The sequence below is a fragment of the Opisthocomus hoazin genome, chromosome 5 (assembly GCF_030867145.1).
Source record: "Opisthocomus hoazin isolate bOpiHoa1 chromosome 5, bOpiHoa1.hap1, whole genome shotgun sequence".
NCBI lineage: Eukaryota > Metazoa > Chordata > Aves > Opisthocomiformes > Opisthocomidae > Opisthocomus > Opisthocomus hoazin.
The window spans coordinates 58,764,530-58,791,699 of NC_134418.1; the positions used below are offsets into that span (position 1 = coordinate 58,764,530).

Consider the following 27,170-nt stretch of genomic DNA (forward strand, 5'->3'; position numbering starts at 1 on the left):
AAGGAGATGAAAATTCAGGACATTTCCTTCACACCACTATTTTCAGCAAATTCTTTTCACACCCAAAACTGGATGGAGTACTTCAGTGCAGAACATGAATCTGCCTACACTAACATCAGTATGCAAGATCAGGACATACATGGTAAGCATGTAAGGCCAGTGGAAATTTTCTGTGTATCTTCTCTCACAGGTTTTCAAATACATAAAAGCAGGAAAATTATGAATAAAAAATTTAGATAGTTAAGTAAGCTGGTGATAATACTAGACAACCCAGTCTTATTCTTTCTTCTTATACTATCGACTGTTCTTTTCCCTGGACAAAAAGCTCATGATGAATAAGCAGATCAGGAGCTTTGATTTCAACTGCTCTAGATAGTAAAATTTTCCAGAGTTTTGTTACTCACACTAAGCAGATGAAAATGAAATTTAAATGAAGAATTTTAGGTAGCTTTCTACTGTAATCATGAAACTTGTCATGAAATGTAACTTCAGGATCTACAATTTCTCTGCTCTCCATGACTACATGCAAAGTTATATAAAATCCTCTGAAAATGTAAGATGTTTTGTACATGATATTAGGATTACTGTTTGCAAACACAGGGTTAAGCAAAGGAATGTAATTCCATAAATCATAAAGATTAATTAACCCCATTTTTGGTACTACAGAAAAATGCTGCTGTTATCTAGACTCCGTTTGTCATGGCTGTGCGGTTAAAACAAGAGGTTTTAAATCAGTTCCACCTTGCTGGTCAGTGCAGATGACTGTGCAGGGTAAAGACTGGCATTCCAGAACTGCTACACTAGCTCCTGACCTACACCATCTCATAATATACTATACAGGAGGTGGTTAAATATGTAATTAACTTTGAAAACATCTTGCTTAGAGACACAGCAAAGCCTTCAGCACTCCAGCTTTTAAATGAAAGACACATATCGATGAGTTCCAGCTCAGCTACAAATTAGGGACTAGGTGTAGGAAAAAATAAAGGGTAAAGTTGAACAGTCCACATTATGGAAGAGGTAATATCAGATAAATGCTTTCTTTTGGCCTCCAATCCACAATCCTACAACAAGAGACTAGGGAGACTGCAATGCTTTTTTTTTGTGCACTGAAGATGTCTATTTTCAGGACATTCCATGGTAGCTACTGGCAAATTACATCAGGTTTCTGTGCAGAGCTGGCCAAGCAGAAAACAGATCCCAGCGTGAGCTGCACTGACCACACCACCGCCAAGATTTAAAGATCTGTCACAAAACCTCCTTTCCACAGTACAACCAAAGCTCACGCTACTGTCCTTTCACAGTACTGGGATCAACTAATGGAGGTTTTATGGTGAAAGCCTTGGCACAAGAGTGAAAAAAACCCAAACAAACAAAAAACCTGAAACAAAAAATAAACCCAATGCAACAAAACCCGGCGATCTTCAATTGTGCTCACCGCAGTTATGACAAGGCGAGCACCCTTTGACAACACACAGAAGAAACTTACAGGAAAAGGTGTGAAACACTTCTGTCTTTACTGGCACCACTTAAATCAAGAACAAGCACTAACAAGCAATGGCCTTGAGGAATTTACTTGTTGTGTTCCCTTGCCAGCCTCTCCCAGCAGGTGTTGCCATGGGGGGATCTGTACTAGAAAAAACCCAGATGCACACAGTAGGACGAGAGGGAGGAAGGGGATGGGACACACATGGGGGGGGGGAGCTCTAGATGCAATTAAAACCTGATGATCAATGAAAACAGAAGGTTTGATGGAAAGCCAAAGAACATTTTGCTTTCTAGTTTACTCACAGATAAATTTTATTTCCTGTATAACTCCTCACTGCATATCCCCCTGTCATGCTACTGTGCGATCCACCACACCTTTTAAAGTATCATTTGTATCATTATCAATACAGACTGGACTTGAAACCAAATATCTGGCTCAACTGAGGTAAATTATTTTATATCTGAACATACCAGTGAAATTTCATTCATTGGTTCATCATCACCATCACAATAGTAAAGGGAAAAGCAAGTAGATCCTTTGCCTGTGCTAGTAATTTTTCACAGGAGTTTTGCAAGGCTACACGGAATTAGCTTTCCTAGCCTCTTCTCAACTTGCAAGTAACACCCTAGGCTATCTCAGCCAATGCTGATTATTTTCCATTGAGTCATGCTCATACTGATTCATTATGGAGATGCAACTGTTCCAAACTTCAGCCTTTCTCAGGAGCTGCAGAAGAACTACATGCATACTGCAGAGAAAGCTGAGGAGTGCCACACACCAAGACAGAGGGTGATTGTCACTCTTCCCTCCACCTCTGTCCCCATAAAGGAGAGAGTAAGAGGTAACACCAGAATTTAAGTATGTTGACCTGTTCCTCATGAGATAATCTCTAGTGCAATAGTTCAGAGGTAATGCAATACAAAGACTAAGACTTATCATTAAGTTAAAAAAAAATACTGAAAACACACAGTGTATCTTTTCCCTGCTTCCACAGAAAAAAAAATTGCTGCAAGAACTATAGGCAGTTTTTCTCTAATCCTACAATGATTCATCATCACTGTTCTAATCTTCATATTGTGCTAGCACAGAATGTTTCTTTGATTAACATCCTTGAATTTTTTCCAGGGAAAAAAAGGCCCCAAAAATGCTCAGTGAACACCTGAACATAATGCTGCTCCCATTAAAATCAGAAGTTTTCCACTGACTTTAAAGGAATTAAGCCCTTAAGAACACAGTATCCTAGAGATATTGAATAAGGAGTAACATGAACAGAAAAAGAAGGAAAAGCTGGTAAACAGCATCTTAGAGCGAAGGGGAATAACTGACCAGACTCCCGCTTTGCAGTATGCTAGAGGTGGAGTAACTGAGCAGCTCAGGCCTTGCTTTGTGCTAAAACTTGCTGCTCAACTGCTGGCAGATAAATACGGTGCTGAAGTAACTCCACAAAGCTGAAGACAAATTCCTTTCCAAAAATCAATTACATTTTGAAAGTTGGGATTGAAATGCAGTCAGTCTTGAGTAATTTCATACAAATTTATGACGATGTGCAGTAAAATCCTATACACATACATATGGCACTTGCATTCAGTTTGCAAAACTGATTTACTTACTTACTTTGACCTGAGGGTATGATTTTTTGTTCTTTTCACTAGAAGCACCAGGAAGTCCACCATGTGAAGGCCCTTCACATACGTATCGGAAACGAAACCCCCTCTGTGGAAATAAAGGAAAAAAAAACTTCAAAGCTGTTCAGAAAGAAAACTAAAAAAATTTTAAAAAGCAGCATATGCACACACGAGTGTGCACGCACACACACAAACAAGACTTGCCCAAACAGCCCAAAAGGCAAAGCAACCTCTGCAGTTACAATGCAAGACAACCCTGCCTCTTTTCACCTCTATGTCTTCGGTCCGACACATCCAGCAGCCATCTATGCGGCCTTCCCCTGTCTATTGCCCTTGCTACCCTAGCTATCCTAGCATACAGTCTTACCCCCTCCAGCTGCCTCTGCTCCACAAATGACCACAAGCACAGCACTCCGCTGGTGGATCATCCTCACCACCCTGTCATAAACTACTGCCCAGCTTGCGACATGGGTACTCCACTGCAGGAGCTGCTTGCTGAGAAGTCATGCATGGAAACAATGGTTTCTCCTTAGACACCGCACACTGTAGGCTCTGCCATGCAAAGACACGGCCTGATCTGGGATGAACTAAAACAAGGAAGAGGCAGAATATTCTTCCAAGAGTTCACAGTACACTGCTGCCTCACCTATGAACACGAAGTGTCCCTATTCTTGAAGAGACGCATGAGCACAAAAATGTCTTTGTTGTGTGGCTGAAACAAATGTTCTCTACCACCTCCTGCAAGGAAGACTGGGATCGCGGCATGCTTCTGCAGAAGACCAAGCAGAGGATGGGACAGCTTTTAGTCATGCTCTTCCCCAGTCTACTTAACAGCTCTGTTAAGACAGGATTTTATGCAACTGACTGGGAGAGGCAGGAAAGGGGTCTCTAAACTGTAATGGCTTAAGGATGAACACTTTTAATTGCTGATGCCACCAGCTAAAGGGGAACAATATCCTAGCATACTCCAGGGCGATCTTCACTCAGCAATTGCTTTGTACATCAGCTGCACGAAAATTAATCCGTGCATTGGGATGACTTTCATACTGTCACGCAAGCGTAAGTGTGTGTTTGCTACACAGTCGCAAAGAAAGTTACATTCAAGCATTCATCTTCATTTTTCTTGGGGTTATTCAAAACAGCCGACTGTGATGAAAGGAATCTCAAAGGACAACAGAATTTCTTTACGATGACAAGGCACAAGTCAAAAGTTCCCATAACTTGGGAACAGAATGAAATGTTTTTATTTTTTCTTTCATGTGTTTCAAGAAACAAATTCTAAAAATCTTCCATGTTCAATCTAATCATTTACATTTCAAAATACTGGGGTACTGCAAGAGTCACTTCTAAGATAAAAAGCCTATACTTAGCAAGACTTTTTTGGGTTTTTTTTAAACCCTCATTATTTTTTCTGTCTTATGACACTTCCAGAGAGACAAAAAGATGAAAACAGAACAAAACAGGAAACGATTTAACTACAAAAGTGAGAGGAAAAACTGCTCATGGTTAAGTGCCACATTTGTTAGGAGAGTTCAACCTCTTCTTTTTTCTCATCATAAGTCATAATTTTATTCAAAGCTGAATATAGTCACATAGCTACCTTAAAGATTTTCAAAATGTAGTGTTCATCTTACCTGTTTCGGCTGTTCTATGATTTGAAGATATGGTCCATCTGCTAACATAAAAGAAGAAAAGTCATAACAGAAATTGTACTTCTATTACTATGGCATATAAGTCGCAGGGGTAAAATTCATGTCCTTGACTGTCTTGAGGCAGAATTATTGAAAGCACCTAAGCATCTTCAGAACTTAAATTTTAATAAATTATTTAATCACTTGTCAGTCTGTCATTCCCAACATTCCATAAGACCAGTGGAGTAAGAAGGGAAGGATTAACTCAAAAAAAAGAAAGTTAATTTTAGCTCAGAGGGCCTAAATGGACAGCTCTGATCACTCAGTTCAGACTCACAAGGGTGAGTAATAACAGGTTCCTCCCCTTGCCACTGCCAAGCAGCCTGGCCTTCCTGAGCAAAGGTTAATTTTTGTATTTAAACCCCCTGGGATCTAAACACTATAGTCATAAGCTTTTGGCCCCAGGGCTTCCTACTGAATAGGTGCTTTTGAAAGTCTAGAGACAGCCAATGGTAAGCTCTGAGGTGTGGGAATATAGGAGGAATTTAAGCTGTCTCAACATGCCCTAACAGTCAGAACTGCTTTTAAAAAAAAAAAGCCTGGAACTGAAGACACCAAACAATTTACATTCTTCTGATAATTTCAGATACATTGTTCGGTTGTGCCTCTAAAAACATTGAACACACTCTATTTGACTACACATGTAGACTCTATAATGTGATCCATCTTTGAGCATGATGCCAATACACAGGATTAGGTTCTACCAGAACTATATTTGTGCCTTTCAAAGAAGGATGGCTGCAAACTACCTCTTAAAATGCAAGCCACTCCTGGGTGGTATTATTTCTTCCCTTGTAAGCAGAGAAAAAGATATGGATTTCAGTGCTAAAAATTCAGTTGTTATCAAAGCAGATCCCAAATGACAGCTTCACTGTGAACACCTACACAATATTTTGCCAGCTATATTCCTGTCAGAATTATGTGTCATCACTTACACTCTATTGAAGGTATTAATGCTAAGGAATCAAGCAAGCTCACTGGGACACATGAAACTTCCAAAGAAGACGAGCCACAGCTACGTGGCAGACCCTGCAAGCATATAAAGCATATCATGCCCTGCCAACATCCAGGTGTGATCTGCCTCCGAACTGCACTATCTGCAACAACCACGCCATCCAGATACCTCAGCTAGGTAGTACTTGGCTTTAGCACAGAACTACATACTTGCACCAACTTTGCTTTGCCAATAAGCCTAATGTTCACTGATAATTAAAAATGGCAGAGGATTAATTAATGTATATTTTATAGTATAACTACATGCATCTTTCTCAGCTCCTTAACACAACTTCACTTCAGTGATAAATAAATAATAATAAAACAGACTTTCATGTCTTTAGTCAGCACAGGTCTTAACTGAACAGGCTTCTCTCAAAATGAAAGTTTTGATAAATATGCTAACAGACGGAATTAGTATTTTGCTGTTGAAGTTAGCCAACTCAGCTACTGAACTAGCTTCATACCAAAGTTCTGTTGCAAATGTCAGTGTCACAACAATTTCACATATAAATATCATTTATTTCCCCAAGTCCAACACTCTTCCTGTGAAAAAGTAAACAGTGCTACAATTAAAATCTTGAAGGCATGCAAAGAAATTGCCTCCAGACTATATACACATCTTCTTACACTATAAAACATGAAACAGTTTGGACTTCAGAAACTTTAAAAGATGTAGAGTAATACTTAGCTTTAGTGTGGTTGTATGTTTCAGTTTTTGTCTGTAACACGGAGTCAAGATGAGTCGAGTTGGGTTTAAGCATTACATCAGCACTTAAACTTATGACTTCTGTTCATAGACCTCTAACCATTCTGCTGCTTTAGGCATCTAAAATTTTATATTTTAACAATCCAGAGGCCTTGCATCTTCTGGGCACTGGCAGAAATAATGCACCTAAAACACAACTGTGTAGTTCAACTTTCAACCAAGCCTGCAGGGCAGGATCCGCCAAGTAACTGTTCTTTGGCTGTTCTCCCCTTAGGAATTCATTTTCAATGCATATACATTGGCTTAGTATCAGCACAAAATACTACTGCTTTCTCTTAAACATTAGCCAGAAAAGGAAGCGTTCTTTTATCCAACACCTCTGTGGCTGCAGCAGTGCCCCAGGATGCAGCAGACTCAGGTTCCAACTTTTCCTCAGCATAAGGAAATTCAAACTCCTAAGAGAAGGATATACGCTATATTGGCATATTGGAAAGCTCACAGGGAATTCTTCGTATGCTGAAACGGTTTCACCTTGCATGGCACTCATGAAAACTGAGGAAAATAGAAAATTTAGGACTGTGGTTCTTATGCCCCCTTGTAAAAAAGTTTATAAAAAGCTGATATACACTGATACAAAAAAAATCAAAATATCTTACGTACTAATACTACGGAAGTGCAAAAAAGAGGTGCAGTGTAAATGTACAAAGGCTAATTAGATTCCTGTTATCATTAACCCAGATTATATAAATCATATACCAACGTATTTAAAACAAAATCTTACAAGGTCTTATTTTAACCTTTGTGTTTTGTGACTAAACATTTTCTTTTTTACAATGACTAAGTGATTCTCTGGTACAGCACCTGAACCAAGTACAAGTAACAGTACAGAGAAGGCACTCTAATGCAAGGCACTCAATTACACCTGCAATGCTATTTAAAACTAAAGTAGCAATATTCAGGATAACTTCCAAGTATAAACAGCATGTTATTTTGACTTTAAAAAAGATTTTACTTAGCAGAAGGTCTCTTACAGCTTTATTCACTAAACTCTGAATACTTTCCACAGGTACTTCAGATAGACAGCCTAACACTGGCTATGTGTGGTTCCTTCTTTCTCTCTCTCATCCTTTCCCATGGGGAAAAGAAAATATGCTTAGTGTTTTGCTCAGGGAGTTTTTAATATTTCGCTTCTATTAGTAGGCATTTCTGGTCTAAAGAGACAGCAGGAATCTGAAGATGTAGACCTTGTAAGAGGAACTAATAACGATGAGATTTGTGATGACCTTCTGCGCCTCTGTTCTAGGCTGGAAAGTTGCTTGCTTCAAGTTCTTGTTTAACGAGCATCCCCCTTTTAAATGTTAAACAACCACAAGAAGGAACGCTATTTAATGCATAAAGTTCTACTTCTGCCCTACAGAAAAGGCTGAAGCGGCGTACAGTCACAGAGCTGACCTCTACACAGGGATGACTCTCACGGCTGCCAAGAGTCGAGTTTTGACATGAGCACTCCTCACAATTTGCCTGGCACTGCTGCAGTCGGGAGGGCTAAGAACTGCAGCTAAAACATGCAGTCCTCCAGCCCGGAGGGGCTTCAGTGCAGACTGCCACATCCTGGGTATGCTTCAGTGCTTCCTTTTCTGTCTTCTCGCCTCAGTTGCCACAGACCAACTCGCATCCCACTGCCTCCCCTCCAGCCTGAGTCACAGTCCCACTTCCCCATGTCTTCTTCAACTGCTAGATTTCTTCATTTTCCTTCCTGACTGAGTCAGAGGCCCTCCTGCACCTTGACACTCCCACCACTTACATTCCTCCTTCCTCTTGACAGGCCTCACCCTGCATACACGCTTCCCAAAGGAGCACCCATTTTAGGCTCCCTCTTTGTTCCTTCCTCCCATCACAGCAAAATCAAGAAAAAAAAAAAAAAGGTCTGTAAGGCTGGGGGGATATCCCTGCAAGTCTGTCAGCACCGTAGGACTAGTGAGATCCTTTAACAGCTTACCTCGTACCTGAAGCCACTCAATTTAACCTGCAACCAGAGCTTGGTTCTGCCTGTTCTGGGGTTCCCACTAATGGGGGGGAGGTACGGGTGTGACTTGATCCAGATCTGTTAGTGGGAACCGCAGAACAGGCATCTCACCCTTGTAATTGTGTGCTGTTTTGCCCTGTGGACACAGATGAAAACGCTCATAGCCTCTCGGTTTTGGCTGTCAAACCCAACACCAACCCTCTCGTGCCCATCCTGGCAGTGGTATCTTGCTGCTAAAAGCTCTAGATCTAGTGTCTTTTCCTTCCTGAAGGCCCATGGGAGCATTTGTACGCCCTCCTCTCAGGGGTTCACCTGCACTGGAACACTCTCTTGCATCTCAACTCCGCAGTGTTCAAAGCATGATGTTTATAGCAAGCAGCACACAGGCTTTGCTTAACCTCTCTCTCCCCTCAGTTCACTCTTCAAAATACAAGCACATAAGATCTAGAAAAAACACCAGCAGCAGTATGCAAATCTGCTCTTGCTTCTGAGGATGAGGGCCACTCATCTAATTTTTGGTGGTGGTCAGGCTTCCTTGAATCTCTTCTTAACATTATCTCTCTCTGAAAAAACATGAAACAATGTTTTTTGTAAGTGCCTTCTTTTTCCCTCTATGCCCTTCTCACTTCTCAACAGCAAGCAACACAGAGGGCTGGGCAGCGGAGCTTAAAGAAGTATCAGAAAACTGCAATTTTAGCAGCCTCCAGGCAATACTATTCAGCTGCCGATGGCCCTGCTTCAACTTCACAGGCTTAGTCTGACTGTAATAAAAAAGCCACAACACCTCAATGCCAACAGTTAGTTAGACCAGAACCCCTGAAACACAAAAGTTAACCAGTTCCCCAAACCATCTCTAACTGGCACACAGATTGCTACGTTATGTGGTTGTAGTTGGTCCTGTATAATCAAGTGGAAGCAAGAAACACTCAAAGTTATAACATCATTTGCTCAGAGCTCTGCCCATTTCCTCTCCAGTGTAAGGCATTGCTTTGTCCCTCCACTACACAGTGGACATCACACTGACTCAGATCTGCTTTTACACCACCTGAATACGTGCCATGGATAATGTTCCCTCCACCCCGATGCCACTGAGGATTAGTACCTAACCCTCAAAGGCAGGACACTTCCCAAAGAACAAGCTGACTCCATGACATATCGCTCTTGCTGCTGATCGCGTTTTAAACACACAGCTCAGTCCCGCATTTTGCACTGTTATGGCACTTGCTCTGCACACAGCCTTCTGTCACTAAAGGCACACACAGGCTACTTCTCTCTCTAGATTTAGATGTAAATATAGAACTTGAACCACGTAATGATTTACCACAGCTTTAGAGCCAAAATAATCAAGCCTAATTTCTACTTATAACTGACATATGTGAGATAGAAAAAGAAGAGAGCCAAGACACTTGAGCACTGACAACCTCATTGAGAAAAACCTTGTCCTGACATCTCAAATAAATCTGTAAATATTAGCATAACAGCAGAACATCTATCATCAGAAAGTCCCCAAATTCCCTAGCTATTTGTTGATTCAGCTATGCTGGCATGATACAGCAATCCACAGTTATATATTAAACCTGCCTGCCAACGTAGTAAGTCTGACATTGTGCCTTTATGAATGTACAGACTGAAAGATGTAGGCACCACACCAAATCATGTGCAACAATAAATGTCTTTGGTTCTCTCTGTTTAAATCATCCAGCTTTCCTGGAGAAAAATCCTTCTCAGAACACGTCTTTCACCCTCTCAATGTCTTGGCTGGAAGAACTTTCAGAAAATCTTGCATGAGTTTTTAATTGGCCTTGCTGTGTAGAAAGAAATCCTTAGTTCCCACTCGGAAACAACTAAAACATATTATATAAATTATTATATTACCTTACAACCAAAGAGCTAGTCCACAGTAACAACACACCAGTTTCACACAGTGGAGGAAGTAAGCATTATAGTGGTACTACTCAAGAAACAAAATCACTATGGCATCATCAGATGGCATTGAAATGATCAACTTTTTCTAAAACTTATGATTAACTTTTTGTTTGCGATAACTTCAAATTCATGATCCTTTATTAAATCCCATTTTGTACACTGGGAACTTGCCACCAACAGTGCAGCAGCAGACAAGCGCATTGCCATTAAAAAGCCCGCCTTTTCTCAGCAATTTTGCAAATTAAGGATAGAACTAGATTTGGCCCAATAAGAGTTTTCTGGGACTCCAGAGCTCAGCGAATTCTTGACTCCCCCACACAGTTCTAAAAACAGTTGTTTTCTATTTCAGACAGGACACAGATGTCTGAAAATCAGTTTTATGTATCTGAATAATTTGTATGGAATGAGTCTGGCATGAGTAGTACAGAGTGAGCTTAAAAGGTACGTGTAAAAGAGATGATTACGGAGAAATCAAAATTCCAATAAACTTATTTGTTCCACAGAAACTCTGTGAGAACAGTGAAAAAAAATTCTTGGTATACAATGCACAAGCCCTTTAATCCTACACAGATGAATCTTACTGAACAACTTTATCTGCCTTAATAAAAACACACTGCAAACAAATGATTGCAACATGAGTATGTTGGATGCTTGTCCATATTTGTCAAGAGCTTTGCTCATCAGAACTTTTTATCTTGAAACAAAATTATCTATACCATATGTGTTTCTTGATCCTGCCTCACTACTATTCAGTCAAGAAAACTGAAATATGGTTTAAACCAGGAAACACTGAAACTGCAAGCACACCTTAATTTTTATTTTTAAATCAGCATTTATCGCTACTTTAGGGTAGAATTTTACCTATAAAGTAAAAAGCTAATTGCTGATTTCATCTTATCCTTCACTGCTGTCAAGTGTATCAAACATTGCAAACAAAAGTGATTTGCATTTTCAACAAAAGAAAGCAATCTGCAATACAAAAAGATACCAGCTACACCCTGATATACCAGAATCAAACAGATCAACAACAGAAAGTTGTCATGTTAAAAGACATTAATAGCTATATTGAAGATATATTATTGCAGATGCACATAAAGAAAAACCTCATACCCTTACATAATTTTTTATTTCCTTCCTCCTTCCACATCAGCTATTCTAATAAACTAACCAGGAGAAAGAGCTTTCTAAATTCAAGCAAGTAGTAATACTCATAAAGATATTCAATAAACAAAACCAGTCCAAGGTTGATCAAGCAGCTAATACTGGCTGAGATACAACATACTTATTTGATATTCCTGTTCTGGAACCATATTGGAAGAACTGCATATCAGACCTTCGCAGGATACTATTTGCTTATTTTCAGCAGTTGGTTGCAAAATTTGACTCTGAACTTTCAAAACTAGTGTTATTATTCAGGAAATTGTCAAGTACTTTTAATACCCGACTGCCACTTTACAGGAAACAGAGAAGTCACCAAGAAGGAAAAACAGATTCGAATGATACAGGAAGTTGAATATACCCAACATTTTATTAGTGAAAAACAAGCACCTTAAGAATTATTACAACAAATGAAACACTATTCAAAAGAAGTACATGTTGCACTCTGCAAACCAGCAATACAAGCACGTAGATCATCAAAGAAGCAAATTTAGAAGAAAATGCAAAATAATTTATAAAAACAGGTCACGCAAACAATTTAACTGAAACTGTCAGCACCTGTGCAAACCAAAAGAAAATCAGATTTGCCTCACTGTTCAAAGTTACGTGATGGTAAGAAAGAGATGCATAAGGGTGTAATAAAAGGTCTAGCTGACAACTTTGGGATCTAGTATTACGAAATACAAGAGTGTAAACAAAAAAGCCTCTGAGAAGAACTTTGCAAAAAAACAAACTGGAAGCAATAGCAGGACAACAGCACAATCAGAGTAACTGTTCCTACCTGTTCGTAGTGGTAAGTCTGAAGTGATGTAATTCGTATTATTAAATAATGCATTCATTCCCATTAACTGATCCATTGCAAACATCTATATTGAAAGAAAATATACTCTTCAGTACTTCATATATTCATAATTTCATAAAGCATTTATCAGCACAGAATTTCAAAGTTCTCTGCAAATATTGAGACTGCAAACACCCTGCTGCAATACATAAACTTTTTATATCTATTTTATTTTTTGCTGGCAACAGCAGTACATGCAAAGCTGATAGTACTGACCAAGTCTCACCGGTATCATGAGACTGCAGTGAGCTCAGCACAGTTTCCAAGTACACATTTTGCTTACGTGCACTAACAGTTATATATTCAGAAGAGTTTAGACGGTAAAATCTGAAAATCTGACCCTAGACGTCTTGCTCAAGGCTTTGCTGAGAACCTGTGAGTTTTAATTTCCACTTCTGTGATTAAACTAGACCACATTCCTTATGTAAATATATTTACAAGCTCTAATTCAAGAAAACAGTATACCTAGGTTAAAGTTTTTTTTTTTTCTTTGAACACTGACATGTCTTAACTCACTGTTATTGTTGTCGGATATAAATCTATCTTCTTCCAAAGTGGAGCAAGCATAAAGGATTAAATAGTTTCTTTTTGGAAATTAAGGCGAGTAGAAATGATCTGTTCTTCACTCAAACTTTTCACTCTAGTACCATTCTCACAATTCAAATGAATCATAAAATGATTTAATGCAATCAGGAAGAGCTAGGCCTACTGATCTCTGTGAGTGAAGGAACATTTTAGTCATCAATGTCAATGCAAATTTCACAAAAAAAACATACAAAGGGGCCTCCTAGGGCATAACAGGCTTTATTTGCAGATGAATTCCAATGCCCACCACAGAAGAAATTTTGAAGCAAGTGTTACAAGCAGACAGGGTGTAAAAATGAGTATTTTTTTAATTGCTTCTTTCAGCAGGCCTAGCCTTCCTTTTCAGTTCAGCCATTTCACCAGCAGCAAGGCACTCAACAGGTCACATAAAAAACACCAAAGAGAAAAAAAACCCTAGATTTCCCCAAACCTGATTTCTAGCAATAGCTGGAATGCTTTTATATCTCCATGTTGTCAAGCCGAGGAGACGACAGGACAGTATGGGAGGAAGCCAAAACAGAGAGCTAGGAGAGAATACGGGGATCTTCAAAATACACAAATCCACTTACTTGGGGATCAGACACTCCCATAATATAGGAATCTTCTCCCGCCATTTTAAGTCCTGAAACACAAACACATGATCACAACTCTCATTTTTTTCAATGCACAGCAATAGAGAAACGTGAAAAATGTTAGAGTTAAAAGCCCCATCTCTGACCCTTCTTATTTTACTCATAATGTTTATGATTTCTAAAATAACTTCTTAAATTTCTTAAAATTCCTCAGCATTTGCAAGGTGCAGGCTAAGGACAGGACAGGCTACAGCTAGGATTTGACTGTAATGCCTGGGGAGCAGGCAGTGGAACAGTCCTCAAGTCAAAATTTATTAAGATCAGGAATTAATCTGTTTCTGCCTTTGCTCTGACTATTCTGCCACTAGAGTTTAGGCAAAACCATTATTATATTCTGCAAAAGCAGCACTCTGCATTTTTATAGAATAAAAAGACTTCTGAGCACTCATGAATGCCTAATGGTTTTCTTGTGAAGTAGTACTAAATGCAAGATAAAGATGCCCAAGAAAGAACATCTGTCATGGGTAACCCAAATATTTTTTCTTTAAAAAAACAAACAGGAGTCAAACACTGACTACTACTGGACACTTTCTTTTCTAGATGTCCACAAGTGCTTGGCACCCACAACAACTCAGTGCTGACAATGACAATTATGGATGCACAACATACCTAACCCTCTCTCGCAGGTCTAAATGTAACTGCTGCACACTGGGAAAGTTTAACCTGGCTTAGTTTTCCTGGGGCCAGCAGCAAGCTCGTAGCAGAGCCAGGAAATTTTCTTAGGAGTTTATTAGGTCTATTACAAAAGATTAGTGTTATTTCCTTTCATGTAGACGTTGTTGAAAGAATTACAATTTCACTCATGTTGATCTTACTAAAAAAGGCCGTCCAAAGGCACATCTGAAAATAACCGTAGTGACTATTTCAAAAGACTCATGTCTGCATGCAAGCAGACACTCTAAATAAGGTTAATAACTAAGAGAAGATAGAAACATGTCACTGGCCCTCATATTCCACCACAGTGAACATGAATCATGTTTTCCAGCAAAGTCAAGTCAACGGTGAAAACCTACTGCCCTATGAAAGAGAGTGGCAAGTGATCAGTAAACCAGTAAAGAAAAACTGAGTCACTGTGTACCTTCCTACAGAAACTAGAAAGACAAATATCAAAAAGAAAATTGGAATACTCTGGTACTTCACTATGACAGAGGCTCAACTCAGCTTGTTAACAAGCTCCAAAGACAACATACAGCTACCCATCCCAAACAATCAGAAAATGAAAGAAAATTTACAATGGAGAAATAGGAGACACTTAATATCCAGATGACTTCCAGGAAAAAGAGGTTCATGAGGATAAAATTATTTTTCACCTAGAAAATAAAAGCACTCCTCTGCTTGTAATTCATTTTTAGAGAAAAATATTTACTGGGTAGTATTTATTTGTAGTATTTGAGAAAATATCCAATAACTGGTCATAAGCTTTCAGCCAAAAATGAGTAACAGATATAACAAGCAGCCACAGTCACCAATGCTGTACTTCATCACCTAATACATCATGATTTCAGCAACATAAAAAACACCTGTCAATCACATTATCTGAAGGCACATTCTGCAAAGCATTATTTTCTTCAATAACTTGCTATTGTTATGATCAATCTTTATGGAAAAAAAAGTCAACATACAAAGCATAACAAAACCTTCAGCATACAACAAACTTTACTACAATGTTTTTATTTGACATTCTGTTTCATGGAAAGAATATAACCCTCATCACTAACTGAAAAGTTACTGAAACCACTGCAATAACTGTAATCTATTTTTTGGGCAAACATTTCCCAGTTAAAACTATAGATATTACAAAAAACAATCTGAAGACATCAACAGCCAGCATTTTTTAGGAAACGTCAGAAAATACCCACCCTGCTGATGCACACTGATTAGGTAACTGTGAGTGCAAATGCTAGACAACTTCTGCATAATCAAAACAAAAACTGGTCCTAAAAGTCTTGTTTCGTGATCTCTCATACTTTATCACTTACTATTTCACGAGTCACATACGTAAAATTGTGTTCCAAAATACCTAAAGTACCCAGATAACACGGTAAACATGCTTGTTCAGAAAAAAAAAAAAAAAATCTGAGACGCTAGTATCAATAGCATTCGCTCAGTTGCCTGTTTGCTAAACGTATACTTCTTCACAAAACTTTCAAACCAAGCACCTCACAGCTTTTTTTGTAAGCCCAGTAGCATACACTTAACAGCACAGTCTATCATCTTTGCCCTATTGTAGTTTCTCAGACTGCATCACTCTCGCTCCAGCAGAACTCTGTGGGAGCGGAGCAGCTCTCACACCTGCTATGCTTCCTGGTCACATTTACAGTTCTCCACGACTTCAACAGAGTGGAAAAATACCGCAGAGGCAGTATTTCTGAAAACTTCTCATTTAAAGTACTTTGATATAAAAATTAGAACCCATACAGAAATAAACCTATGTCTATCTGAATCAGTCCTTCAATTTCACCTGATCAGAATGGTCATTTCTGGCTCCTTGGCTGATGCAATGACAAGAAATGTCGTAAGACCCAAACAGCAGTCATTAAAGATGAACGTTACACTCAGAAGCAGCAAGGTTAACTACCCATGTACTAGCCAGTTGCTATAGGTACTCATTAATTTCTAAGCAGGTATTAAACACAACCTGTCTTGCACCAAAAGCACAGGTGTGTCTTTCTTGAGATCTTTTGTGTTCAACAGTCAGCTGCAGCGTTTCGGCGAGAGGTTAAAGACATTCTCTCTGGCTTGAATGCTAAGCCAGTTTATTATAAACACACCATGATTTAGATGTGCAAACATATGCCTTTGTGTATGTAAACTTACACTTGATTGCCTTTTCAGGTCCTGGACAAAAATTAACCCAGCAGTTCATATGACCCCTCTAAATGACTGAAAACACTCAGTTTCACTATATGTTTCATTCTCCTTCAAAGCCAAACAAGTAACAAAAATATTCCAGCAACGCTCCCTCCAAAATAGAATTTGTTTCCTTAGGATTTATTTCGTTAACAAACTCCTAAGCCTCCTCTTCTTACAAGAAAATTGGGGCAAATCCAGGGATTCTATAACATGGTTAAAAACCAAAAAGACACTTGCAGAAAAACAGACTCTAGCACTAATTGTATGACTTCTAATTGGTCTCTTCCCTTACTGCTTGAGTTTCTAAGCATCTTTCCTACACGCACTGAGTGGTAAGATTAGCATCTACCACGAGTAGCTTTGTTCATTCTCTCCTTACATGAGCTGTATTTTGGGGCAGAATTTGTTTTTGTCCAAGCTGTATTTACTGCCATACGCATCTTAGACAAGTCAGGTCAAAACGACCTCTCTCATTCAAAGATGACTGGGATCAAAGTTGTTCTGTGGAAGTTCATGATACCAAATATGCCTGCTTCCCACATAATCTCTAATTCCCACAAACTGTACTGCAAACTTGCATCTACAATAAAAAAATACCCCTACACCTGCTGACCACAGTCAACCACGACAGCCTCCACCCTGGAGATCATCTTAAGTCTTTCAGATAGTGGGGCACAGGAAACTAAACATTTCAACTCACGGTATGTTTTAGTGTGAAAATTCAAAGGCAGGTGCAGGAACGTCATTTAGCTCCTAGCACAATAGGAAAACGTAAAATCCAGCTAAACTTGTCCAAAACCACACAGCTATGCCTTACTGAGGGACTGTAAGAGTGCATGCGTGTGCATACGCATATATGTGCAGTATTCCTTTCTCCCCACAGTGGGTCAGTTGCCATTGTGAAAAAGGTTAAAAAAAGGAGAAAGAAAAAACCTAGGAAGATATATATGCATACACATATATGGAAGATGATGGAGTTGCACCACCAACCAAGCAAACATAAGGCAGTTACTTTGCATCACTACTCCTCCTTAATAACCAAGTAATACCAAGTACAAGTAGACACAGCTGGAAGAACACGAGTTCATTTATTGTATTCTGAATATTTGTTTTCAAGCTTCGAAAGGATCAGGCATTTAAAATGGAAACAACATAATTAATGTAGGAATGCTCTCATCCAGGAACAAGAATTCTAATTTCTGTTTATCTAGATCATTTGATTTCAGATCTCACTTGCTGTTCTCCAACGTACACTGTATCTGACTACCTTTTGAAAACAAAGATAGGTTTCTCTAACCAATTTTTTTAGCCCCCCAATTTTTTTGGAGTCCAGATCCTTCCCTCTACTGTTCCTCTTCAACCTTCTGGCCTGGATTTTAAAAATGAGGTAAACCATCTTCCTCTTTGATACCAGCATCTAATCCAATACCTACTCAGCGAATACCTACAAAACAGGAATCCTATTACCCTTCTACAGACAAGCATAACTCGATGCAGATTTCATCATCTATGAGGAATCAAGCTTTGATGTTTGATTCAGATACTAATAGTCCAGTTATTTCTGAAATCTTTTACAGACATCTCATCCAGCAGCTGCACACCTTTTAAAAAATTAAGACTTTAAACTTCATTCTTTTTCTTTCTAGCTTTGTTCTCATACTGACCTGGCTAAAAACCTGAAAAGTATATATACTAACAAATTATGAAGACTTCTTATTCCTCTAAGCAGGAAACAAAATAATTTGAATATTACCCTAAATAGTTGAACACCACCAACACACTCACCCCCCCCAAACAAAAAAAAAGAATTTTGAGCTTCAGTATACCCCAAAACTATCTATTCATGTTTTAAAGTGCACCAGTGCACTTACTGATGAAGCTAACATTTCACACAGGACCAGAGGGGAAAAAAAAACAAAAACAAAAAAACAATGAAACATGACATATACTTTCTTTCCTAGACATTAGAAGAAAGACACAGTAAGCAGCTCTCTACTTTTATCTATGGTCTTTGAATATAAACACATTTTTTAAAATCAATTTGCAGAGATGAAGGATGAACAGTATCACCAACTTTACCCCACATAGGCCTGCCTCATCATAAAAGAGCGTGATGACTGGTGGAAACTCCTATCACCCACTCTTTTCAACTTTCTGTACTTTGAGGCAACAAAACAAAACAAAAAAAACATAAAAACTGATGTAACAGGATGCCCACTATATCCTCAGAAAATGAATGCAGAAGACTAGCACCAGGGTATCTGCCTGCTGTTGTGTTTTAAAATACAAAGTATCAACTCATCTTCTCTAAAATTTTGCCATTATTTTTTAATTAGTTCAGTATAAAAACTGAGTTCAGGACAGATTAATATTTTATGGAAGAAGGTTTAGGTTATAGCACAGATCAGTTTAACAGGATGGAAATTAAGGCATATTCTGTAAATGGTACACTGAGATAACGTATGTTAGTGAATCATCATCTTTATTACCCAGACTTCATTATACTCGTGAACTGGAAATAGTCTGACGGTTTAAATAAATTTCTGTGTTGAAGAACATCCATCTGTCACATTATGAGACAATTTACATCAACCTGTTCTCACCTTTCAAGGCCAGGATTCAAGAAAGCAAGCCTCAAAACACGAAACTCAACTACTACGTTTCAGCTGACTTGATACACTGACAGCACAGTTCCTCCTGCAAGTTTTCCAGCAAAGTGTTTTTTCTCTTTAACTTGGCTTTCACTGGAATTTGCCTGTTAAAAATAAACTTCCTTAACTGGACACTGAATAGAAGTCATAAAATTCACTGTGATTATGCTCTTAGCCTGTTTATTTTGCTTATTAAAAACAGACAGGAATAAGGATGAAAGGCAAAGACATTCGTTGTTTATACATTGTATTGTAAGTATATTTTTGTTATATCAGGGCCATAAAACACGGCAGTCTGTCAGACTGCAGAGAACTATGTTTTTAGGAACAGCAGCAAGTTCTCTGAAATCCTGCAGAAGCTATGATACATTGAGGTAGAAACAGTAACTGTTGTACTGTACAGTCTATATAACGTGTTCTACCTGGTACGCTTCTTTTAGTGGCAGCTATCCATCCTTGAGCCTCACTCTTCTACCCTTTGCAAAACATAATCTGTATCTGTATAGAGACAATTGTTTCAGAGCTCAGCATTTCCCAACTAGAGATGCTGGGAAATGTATTGTGCAATAGACGCTGTGAGTTGCTGGGTCAGGGCTGGAAGGAGGACAAGAGCTGCTGAGATGATTTTGGCTAGAGGACAGCGCAGGCTGCTCTGACAGCACAGAGCTACTGATCCAAGACGTTTAGTCTCAAGCCTTCATCACTGCAGTGCCTTCAAAGTCAGGGTGCTGCCCATCCCTTTCAGCACCCGGCCTTTTCACCTTAGCTCTGGCCACCTCCTCTCAACTTCATCCAGCACTTTATTTCCATTGTAACCCAGCTATTTTTCCCAAAATATTGGGAGTACAGTTCCAGAGCAAAAACCTTTGGTTCAGAATATATTCTCAGAGAAGCACAAGGAGGGGCAAAAAAGGAAGTTCGAGAACTGCTATTTTCTACCTCTGCACAAAACAGCAGGCCATACATATACACAGGCTTAGGTGTTCTGACGCTTCAGAGGACACACAAGCTGGGTAAGAAACCTACAGCAGTTACATGGACAACCCTTAGTCAAAGCTGCGCATGTCCTTCTAACTGGTTTAACTTTTTAAGGCTGAATAAAAGTGCTTTTTTAAGAAAAATAAATCAAATTTTTGTTAAAGGCAATGTAACAACAGTGCTAATAGTGTACAGGCAGGATTCCAAAAAGTTGCTGGCATTTTGAACACATATTGTCCCAACCTGCTCAAAGCAGGTCTACACAACTAAACTCTTAACAGCTGTTAGCTACCAGCACCTTATACTTCGATCACTGCTGCCATTAACGAAGCTGCTACAGAAGAAAATTTTCTTGAGAGGGAGAGGGGAAAGAGAGACATCTCCCTCTTAAAGCAAAATCTTAACACAGAAAAGGTTTTACCAATGGTTATTTACATTGCTCTCAACTACTCATTTTGACTGCATCCATTTCAATAAATTATACTGTTTCTGAAGTCTCCAGGAAAAGGTTAAGAGTGGACCAAATATTTATCATTTAGATGAACACTGTCCTGATGCACAGTCTGGAAAAATTGGGAAAAATTCAAGTTATACACAAATATACATTTTTATTTTTTAAAATAAAAGGAAAAGATGTGCTACAGAGCAAATCCCCTGATTATTCAAAATAAAAGCTTATAAACAGCTGTAGTATTCTGAAATACACAAAGCAAACGGAATCAAAATACTAAGGTAACATCATGCATACTTTCACATTATTGGTATAAATCTCTTCAGCACAAACAGGAAAGAAAAAGCATATAAAAAAAACCATGAGAAGCCATTGCTAACTCGCTCAAGTTGACAAGGAGCCACATCAACTGTATGTTTTTTGAAGGGATTTTAACTCAGTACTGAAACAGTCTTGAAATCTGAAGTTTGTCTTTGAATGTTAAAAGTTTACTAATATTTCTTCTCCCACCTATGACTTCAATACCTAGGGGCGTAGGGGGCCTTTTTAAGGAAACTGTATACCCAGTATAAAACTCACAATGCTCAATTTCCGCAAAAGCTGCATTCAAAAGTTGTATTTTTTAGTTTCCTTCAGCTACTACAAAGACATGTAATCTCTGAATAAAGATTTGAATATATTTCTCAGTATACAAGTGAAATAAGGTTTGTGCAGAGAAGCATTTTTATCAAAGATACTACTTTCCTCTGCAGACTCTTTCTCATCTGTAGACTGCTACAGCTGCAGTAACACTATATAACCCTAAATGACACTGTTTGTTTTTCTAATATAACAACACAAATTGCCTCCTCTTGTTATTAATTAAGTCTGCTTATTATTTCCTGTTGGGTGGGACCTGAAAGTTCTGCTGTGTATTTTTTAAATTAAAAAACTGTTTAAGTTAAAGTTTTCAAATACTTTCAGTCATGAGCAGATGCATTATTGGACAACAATATGAAAACTACACAACATTCAGAAAATTAAATCAATCACAAGTATTAAAGAGATTTCAGAAGTGTGAAGCTCTGAATCAGAATTGTTGGGCGCAGAATTACTGTAGGAAGTCTAGACTCAAATTTAGTACACCAGATAACTATTCAATTTGAAGAAAAACTCACAGCATGAGGAAATTGACTTGGCAAAGACTAACTAAACTACCCGAATGGTTGCTTTATTAAGTATATTTACAAACAGCATTTTTAAATGTTTTGCTCCTTTCCCAAATCTCAAAGTAGTGAACTAATACAAGAGGAAACACTAAGATGCCATAAAAACATAAACTGTTTTTCCAGCATATTGTTAGAATAAAATGAGAATGTTTTCGTTAAAATACCTTCAAAGCAACTTAAACCAAAGGAATAAACACTATTCAAATATATAGCAAACACACTCTGGTATATGTATAATGCTAAGTATACGTACAAATACTGAGGTTCAACACAGCAAAGCAGCTCTAGTAACTACACTGTATTTTAGCCACATAGGGTGGTAGGTGGTAATGCTACTTAAGCTAACCCGAATATCATGTTAAAACACTCTTACTTTTTCCAACAGATTAAAAAGAATCACTGAATGTTCTTTAGAAATAGTTCTAGTTCATACAAAGTTGTTCATCGAAGTCAAATTATAACTTAAAAATCCACGCATACCCATTTCGTAAGCCTTAAGTGTAATGAATCACCAATATTAAACAGCAAACCTTTTTCCTTGGGCGGGGGGAAGAAAAGCATTTCCGAGAAGGCCAGCAACCAGCAAACCCAAGATTTCAGAAGTCCAGTTCACATAAGGTTTGCTGTATCACCAGGCACTTTCACACAGGTTCTGGGGTCTTACTGAAGACATAGCCCCTCACTTCATGAGCCATGGCAGCAGAAGAGGGGTCAGGAAACAGCAAGGGCTGTTACCACTGCAATCACAAAAGCGAGCTAAAGGATTCTCACTGTCCCTTTGGCTTTGAACAGCCACTGAAAACATTAACATGACAGAAACGGTCAGTTAAGTAACACCAGTAAGTGGAACCACACAGGCAGAACTGCATCCAGCACTGTTACAGTTATACCTGAGGTTTCAAATCCACAGGTGCAAGTGGTCACTAAGGCTTACATTTTTTGACTTTTACAAAGACATAGTAAAGCTCCTGCAGCCTCAGTTTTCTACAGTAACCTATAACAAAAGCCACTTAGACTAATGAGACTCCAAAAAACATATGGCCACGCTGTTTTTACTTCTTTTGTGTGTTAAAAATCTGTTTGTGTTTAGACAGATAGAAATATGATTTTTAAAAGGAACAACCACAAAACAAACAAACAAAAAAGCAACACCACTCAACTCAGACCTACTCTGCTCTTGATCTGTTGATACCAGTACAGCTTGCTTGGAGGATGCCACAAAATACAGAGGTATTTCAGTTTATTTAATTCTGCGTTTTAAAGGAAATAAAAAAAAATCTGGCATTGCTTTTCAAAGGAACATAGAAGTTCAAAGAGAAAAAAAATGCTAGTAATAGCAGCAATAGTAGCTTCCTCCCCACACACGGTCTGCCAACTCCACCTAAATCCTAAACAAAGGATTTTACCTTGAGACGAGAACAATTTGAAACATCTTTTACGGCCTTACTTCTGAAACTGTCAACAGTGCTTCAGCAAAATATGCATGTTTAAATGAAAGTACTGAAGAAGACTCGCTGAATTATTTCTATGCTCAAAATTAGATGCAAACTTAAGTGTCTGACTAACCCAAGGGCACAGTTAATTACAACTCTAATTATGATCTTATCAATGTAGAACTTTATAAAAGGTTCACAGCTTACTTAAAGGACATCAGATAACAACTTCCACTTCTCAAATACCTGTGTCTGAGCTAAAAGTGACCAAGAGCAGGAATTTCATTAGTCGCCTGAAAACATCTGTTCCTCTTTGTTTTACAATAGCTGTATTCTTTTGTGTCCAAGAATCAAAGAAGAGCTATCAACACGTTGGAAAAAAAAATTTAAAACTAACTTAAGACTTTTCATTAGTTGCTTAGGGAAATAAGCAACAATTTTATTTAAGACTTCTGCATTTAGAGTTGGCAAACATTTACAGCACCGAAAGGTGAGAAGATTTTAGCAAGGACATTTTGAAGCAATCTCTGAAAACCTAGAGTAATTAACCACAATCTCTGAAGACAGCAGAATTTTCTCAGCACCAGCTACATCAGAAAGCCAACTGTAAGTCAGTAAAAAGTATATTGTCTTTCACTGTATTTTTGCAACTTCATGACTTTTACTTTGTATGCATATAACTATTGAGGGAGACTTGAACTTGCTAGTCAGCATAGAGCATCCTTGACAGTAAAGACTCACAGGCCTTCAAATTTCGTTCCTGTCCTTTCAAATACAGCAGTGACAAGCACAATAACATGAATTCCTAACTTCACTTACTTCTGACGTTTGTATGTATTCATGAGACAGTGGCATGGGAAGATTTTGGGAAAAGGCAATTATGAAGACTATTGTTTTAATGAAAACTCCAAAATCTACTAACTAGCAAATTTGCATCAGATATTTATTTGTAGGTATCCATTACTGAATTCACATAATGCCACCTCAATGAAAAACAGTAAAATTCAATTTATTATTACAATTTATTTTAGAAGTCAAATACATAGCAACAGAGAAACAATTCAATAGCTGTTTTTCAATAAATGAAGTAGGAAATTTTAGAATGTGCATATAAAGGAAGTATCACTGTTCACTTTTCACCCTCCGCCCTCTCCCCAGATTCCCTTGTTCTCTCTCCCAGCATGCTTTTTTTTCCACTAAACTCTTCCGATTTCAAAATACATGCTACAAAAACATTACCAAGGCGCTAACCGAATGAAGCATCTACAAGTATGAAGTTTATCTGCTACAACATTATTTTTTAAAAACTCACAACAATGACACAAAGTGATACAAAGCCATTCCCAGTTTTACAACCTTAACTCTCCTCAAAGTGTATTCATTACTTGCATGAGAAAATAATTTCATTTTTTGATGATGCTAATGCTGATTGACACTTCTTTAAAAAATGGGACAGAGTGGAGGAAAAAAAGGCTTATTCCCTTCTGTTTAATATTTCAGATGAAATTCATTAACAGATCTTGCACATATTTCAGCACTGAGTTTCCTTGAAATCTCCACACTTTGTGGCAGATCCTGACGATAATATTTCAGCGTGTCAGTTAAATTCTAGAGCTAGGGAAGTTTACAGAACAGAGGATCTGCCTCTGGATAGTTACAGGCTGCTTTTTCCTCTTTGATTTTCTCAAACTGCAGTCGTTTCTGTAGATTACAAAACACTGCAGACAGGATGATGTCTTAGAATGACGTCTTGGTTAACGATTTCCTAGAATGGGCAGCTGCATTCTCTTTTGAAAGAACAAAAATACTTTAACAGAAGTACTATTTCAAAAGGTGATACTTCACAGTACATTGACTCTGGATAGCAAGAAAAACAGTGTGCTGTATTTTCAGCTCTGTCCTGTGAGCTTGACAGTGGTGGTGTAGCACCTTACAGCACGTCAGGCACAAGGTGATATCTGGCAGAGATTTCATCCACGTAGTACTAATTTCCTCTGTGAACAGAATAAATGAAGATGTCTTCTGAAGCACAAAACATGTCTACATGATTAGCACTTCAAAAACACTTTTCAAAAAATAATCTGTATTTCCTTAAAAATGTTATTCTTTAGCAAAGATTTTCAGCATTTTAAAACAGGAAGTTGAAATACAGCACTGAAGTTATTACGACCCCTTGCCTACCAAGCCTTATTCTGCAAATGCTTACAGGCACTCCTATTTACTGCTCTGAATGAAGTTACACAGCAGTACGCTGCACTCCGATAACGGCCAAAGCACACACAGCTCATCTGTACCACGGTTCAGACGTAATACTCCCATTTTACATCCACACAAAATAAGCCAGTAGTGCTTCTTTATCAAAGTTACCATCAAAGCAGCAAGTGTCAAAAGGTAAAAGAAACCAAACAACTGCGACGATGAACAGTTAACAGTCCTGTTTTTAAGGTCGAACGTAACAGAACAGTCTGACAACACTCCTGGTCCTGGTGCGAACATTTCAGTTTCATCACTTACCACTACTTCGGCTCTAAAAACCCTCGCTACTCAGCACCTCTGAAGGCAGCCTTCACCCACACCATTTGTGACACTTGGCCAACTCCTGCCAGCCCCATCCAAGACCAGGCGACCAGGCCGCCCGCGGCAAACCCACGTTCGCGCCGCAGCCGCCCGTCCCCCCGGGGCCCGCCGGCGAGGCCGCCCGGCAGCAGCGGCTCCGGGCCCCGCAGCACGCAGCGCCGCCCCGAAACCAAGAGCACCTGGAAGGGCAGCACCGCCTCGGCCAACGCGCCCCCGCCACACGGTCAGCAGGAGCTGGGCGTTCAGACTTTCTCATTGTCCTTGGCAGTCCCTTCGCGGACACCCTTTCCTAGCGGGGGAGGCCCCTATGATACATCAGCAGAAAAGCCCACGACGTGCTTCAAAAAAAAAAAAAAAAAAAAAAACAACAAACCAAAACCAACCAAAAAAACAAATCACAGAAGCGGGGTGAGGCGGCTCCCGCGCTAGCCCAGCGCGATTTCCCATATCCGCAACAGAAGGGAAAGCGAGCTGGCCACCTCGCCATCGCCCTTTCCCGACACCCCGCGCCGGGAGGAAGGGGGTGCCCGCCTCGCCGGGCCGGCAGGACCCACAGCCCCCACCAGCCCCTGCCCGCCGGTTTCCCTCTCGCTGCCTGCAGCCGCCCCGGCCAGCGCTGGCAAACCCCGCGGCAACCCCTCCCGCCGCCTCAGCGGCAGGTCCGGGGGGCCTGGCCCGGGGCACACGCTGCCCGTCGGCAAACCCCCTCCCCCCGGAGTGCCGCGAAGCTCCCCACGGCGCTTCCCCGCTGGCCAGCCGGAGCAGGGCGCAGCTGCCCGCTCCCCCGCCGGTCTGGCCCCGCAGGATGGAGGAAGCGCAGCGGCCGGCGAGCGGGCGCGGAGGGGAGGGAAGCGCAGGGCAGAAAGCGAGCGGCGGGCCAGGGGCCCCCTGAGGCTCACCCGGGGCACGGCAGCGCAGGGCAGGGCTGGCGGCGGAGTCTCCTCGTCGCCGTCTGCCGCTGGCGGGTCCCGGCCGCGCGTCCCTCAGCGCCGCGCCATGTAACCGGCGTGACGCCGCCGGCGCCGCCCGCGCCCTGGCTCCGCGCGGACTTTCCCCCTGCCTCCCTCCCTCCCTCCTTCCCGTCCCGTCCCACCGCGGCCCCGCTGGCGAGGGCAGCCGAGCGGCACCGGCCCGCGCGGCCGCCGCCTGCGTAGCCTCTTCCCCCGCCTGCCCCTGCCCACCGGCCCGCCGCACTTCCTGGCTGGAAATTCCCGCTGACGCTCCGGCGGCGCGGCACGGGCGGGGCGGCCGTTGGGCGCGAGCAGCTCTGAGCACCGCTCCGGCTGAGGGGAAGCCCGCCCCGGGCGGGCGAGGAGCTGGGGCAGCGCCCGGCAGCCGCTCTCA

General features: G+C 40.1%; 1 protein-coding gene across 2 annotated transcripts in view; it reads right to left on the reverse strand.

The window, feature by feature from the left end:
* Positions 1–26,859, reverse strand: part of NFKB1 (nuclear factor kappa B subunit 1) — a 60,938-nt gene extending 34,079 nt beyond the window's left edge. The window contains exons 1-5 of one of the 2 annotated variants that reach the window (XM_075421443.1): positions 26,726–26,859; positions 13,613–13,665; positions 12,399–12,483; positions 4,749–4,789; positions 3,104–3,202 (exon numbers count right to left, since the gene is read on the reverse strand). In XM_075421443.1, the coding sequence (XP_075277558.1) occupies positions 3,104–3,202; positions 4,749–4,789; positions 12,399–12,483; positions 13,613–13,657 (270 nt within the window). In that variant the 5' untranslated portion in view covers positions 13,658–13,665; positions 26,726–26,859. The remainder of the gene's footprint in view (positions 1–3,103; positions 3,203–4,748; positions 4,790–12,398; positions 12,484–13,612; positions 13,666–26,725) is intronic. The other variant, XM_075421442.1, reaches the window with a different exon arrangement.
* Between the last annotated feature and the right edge of the window lie 311 nt (positions 26,860–27,170).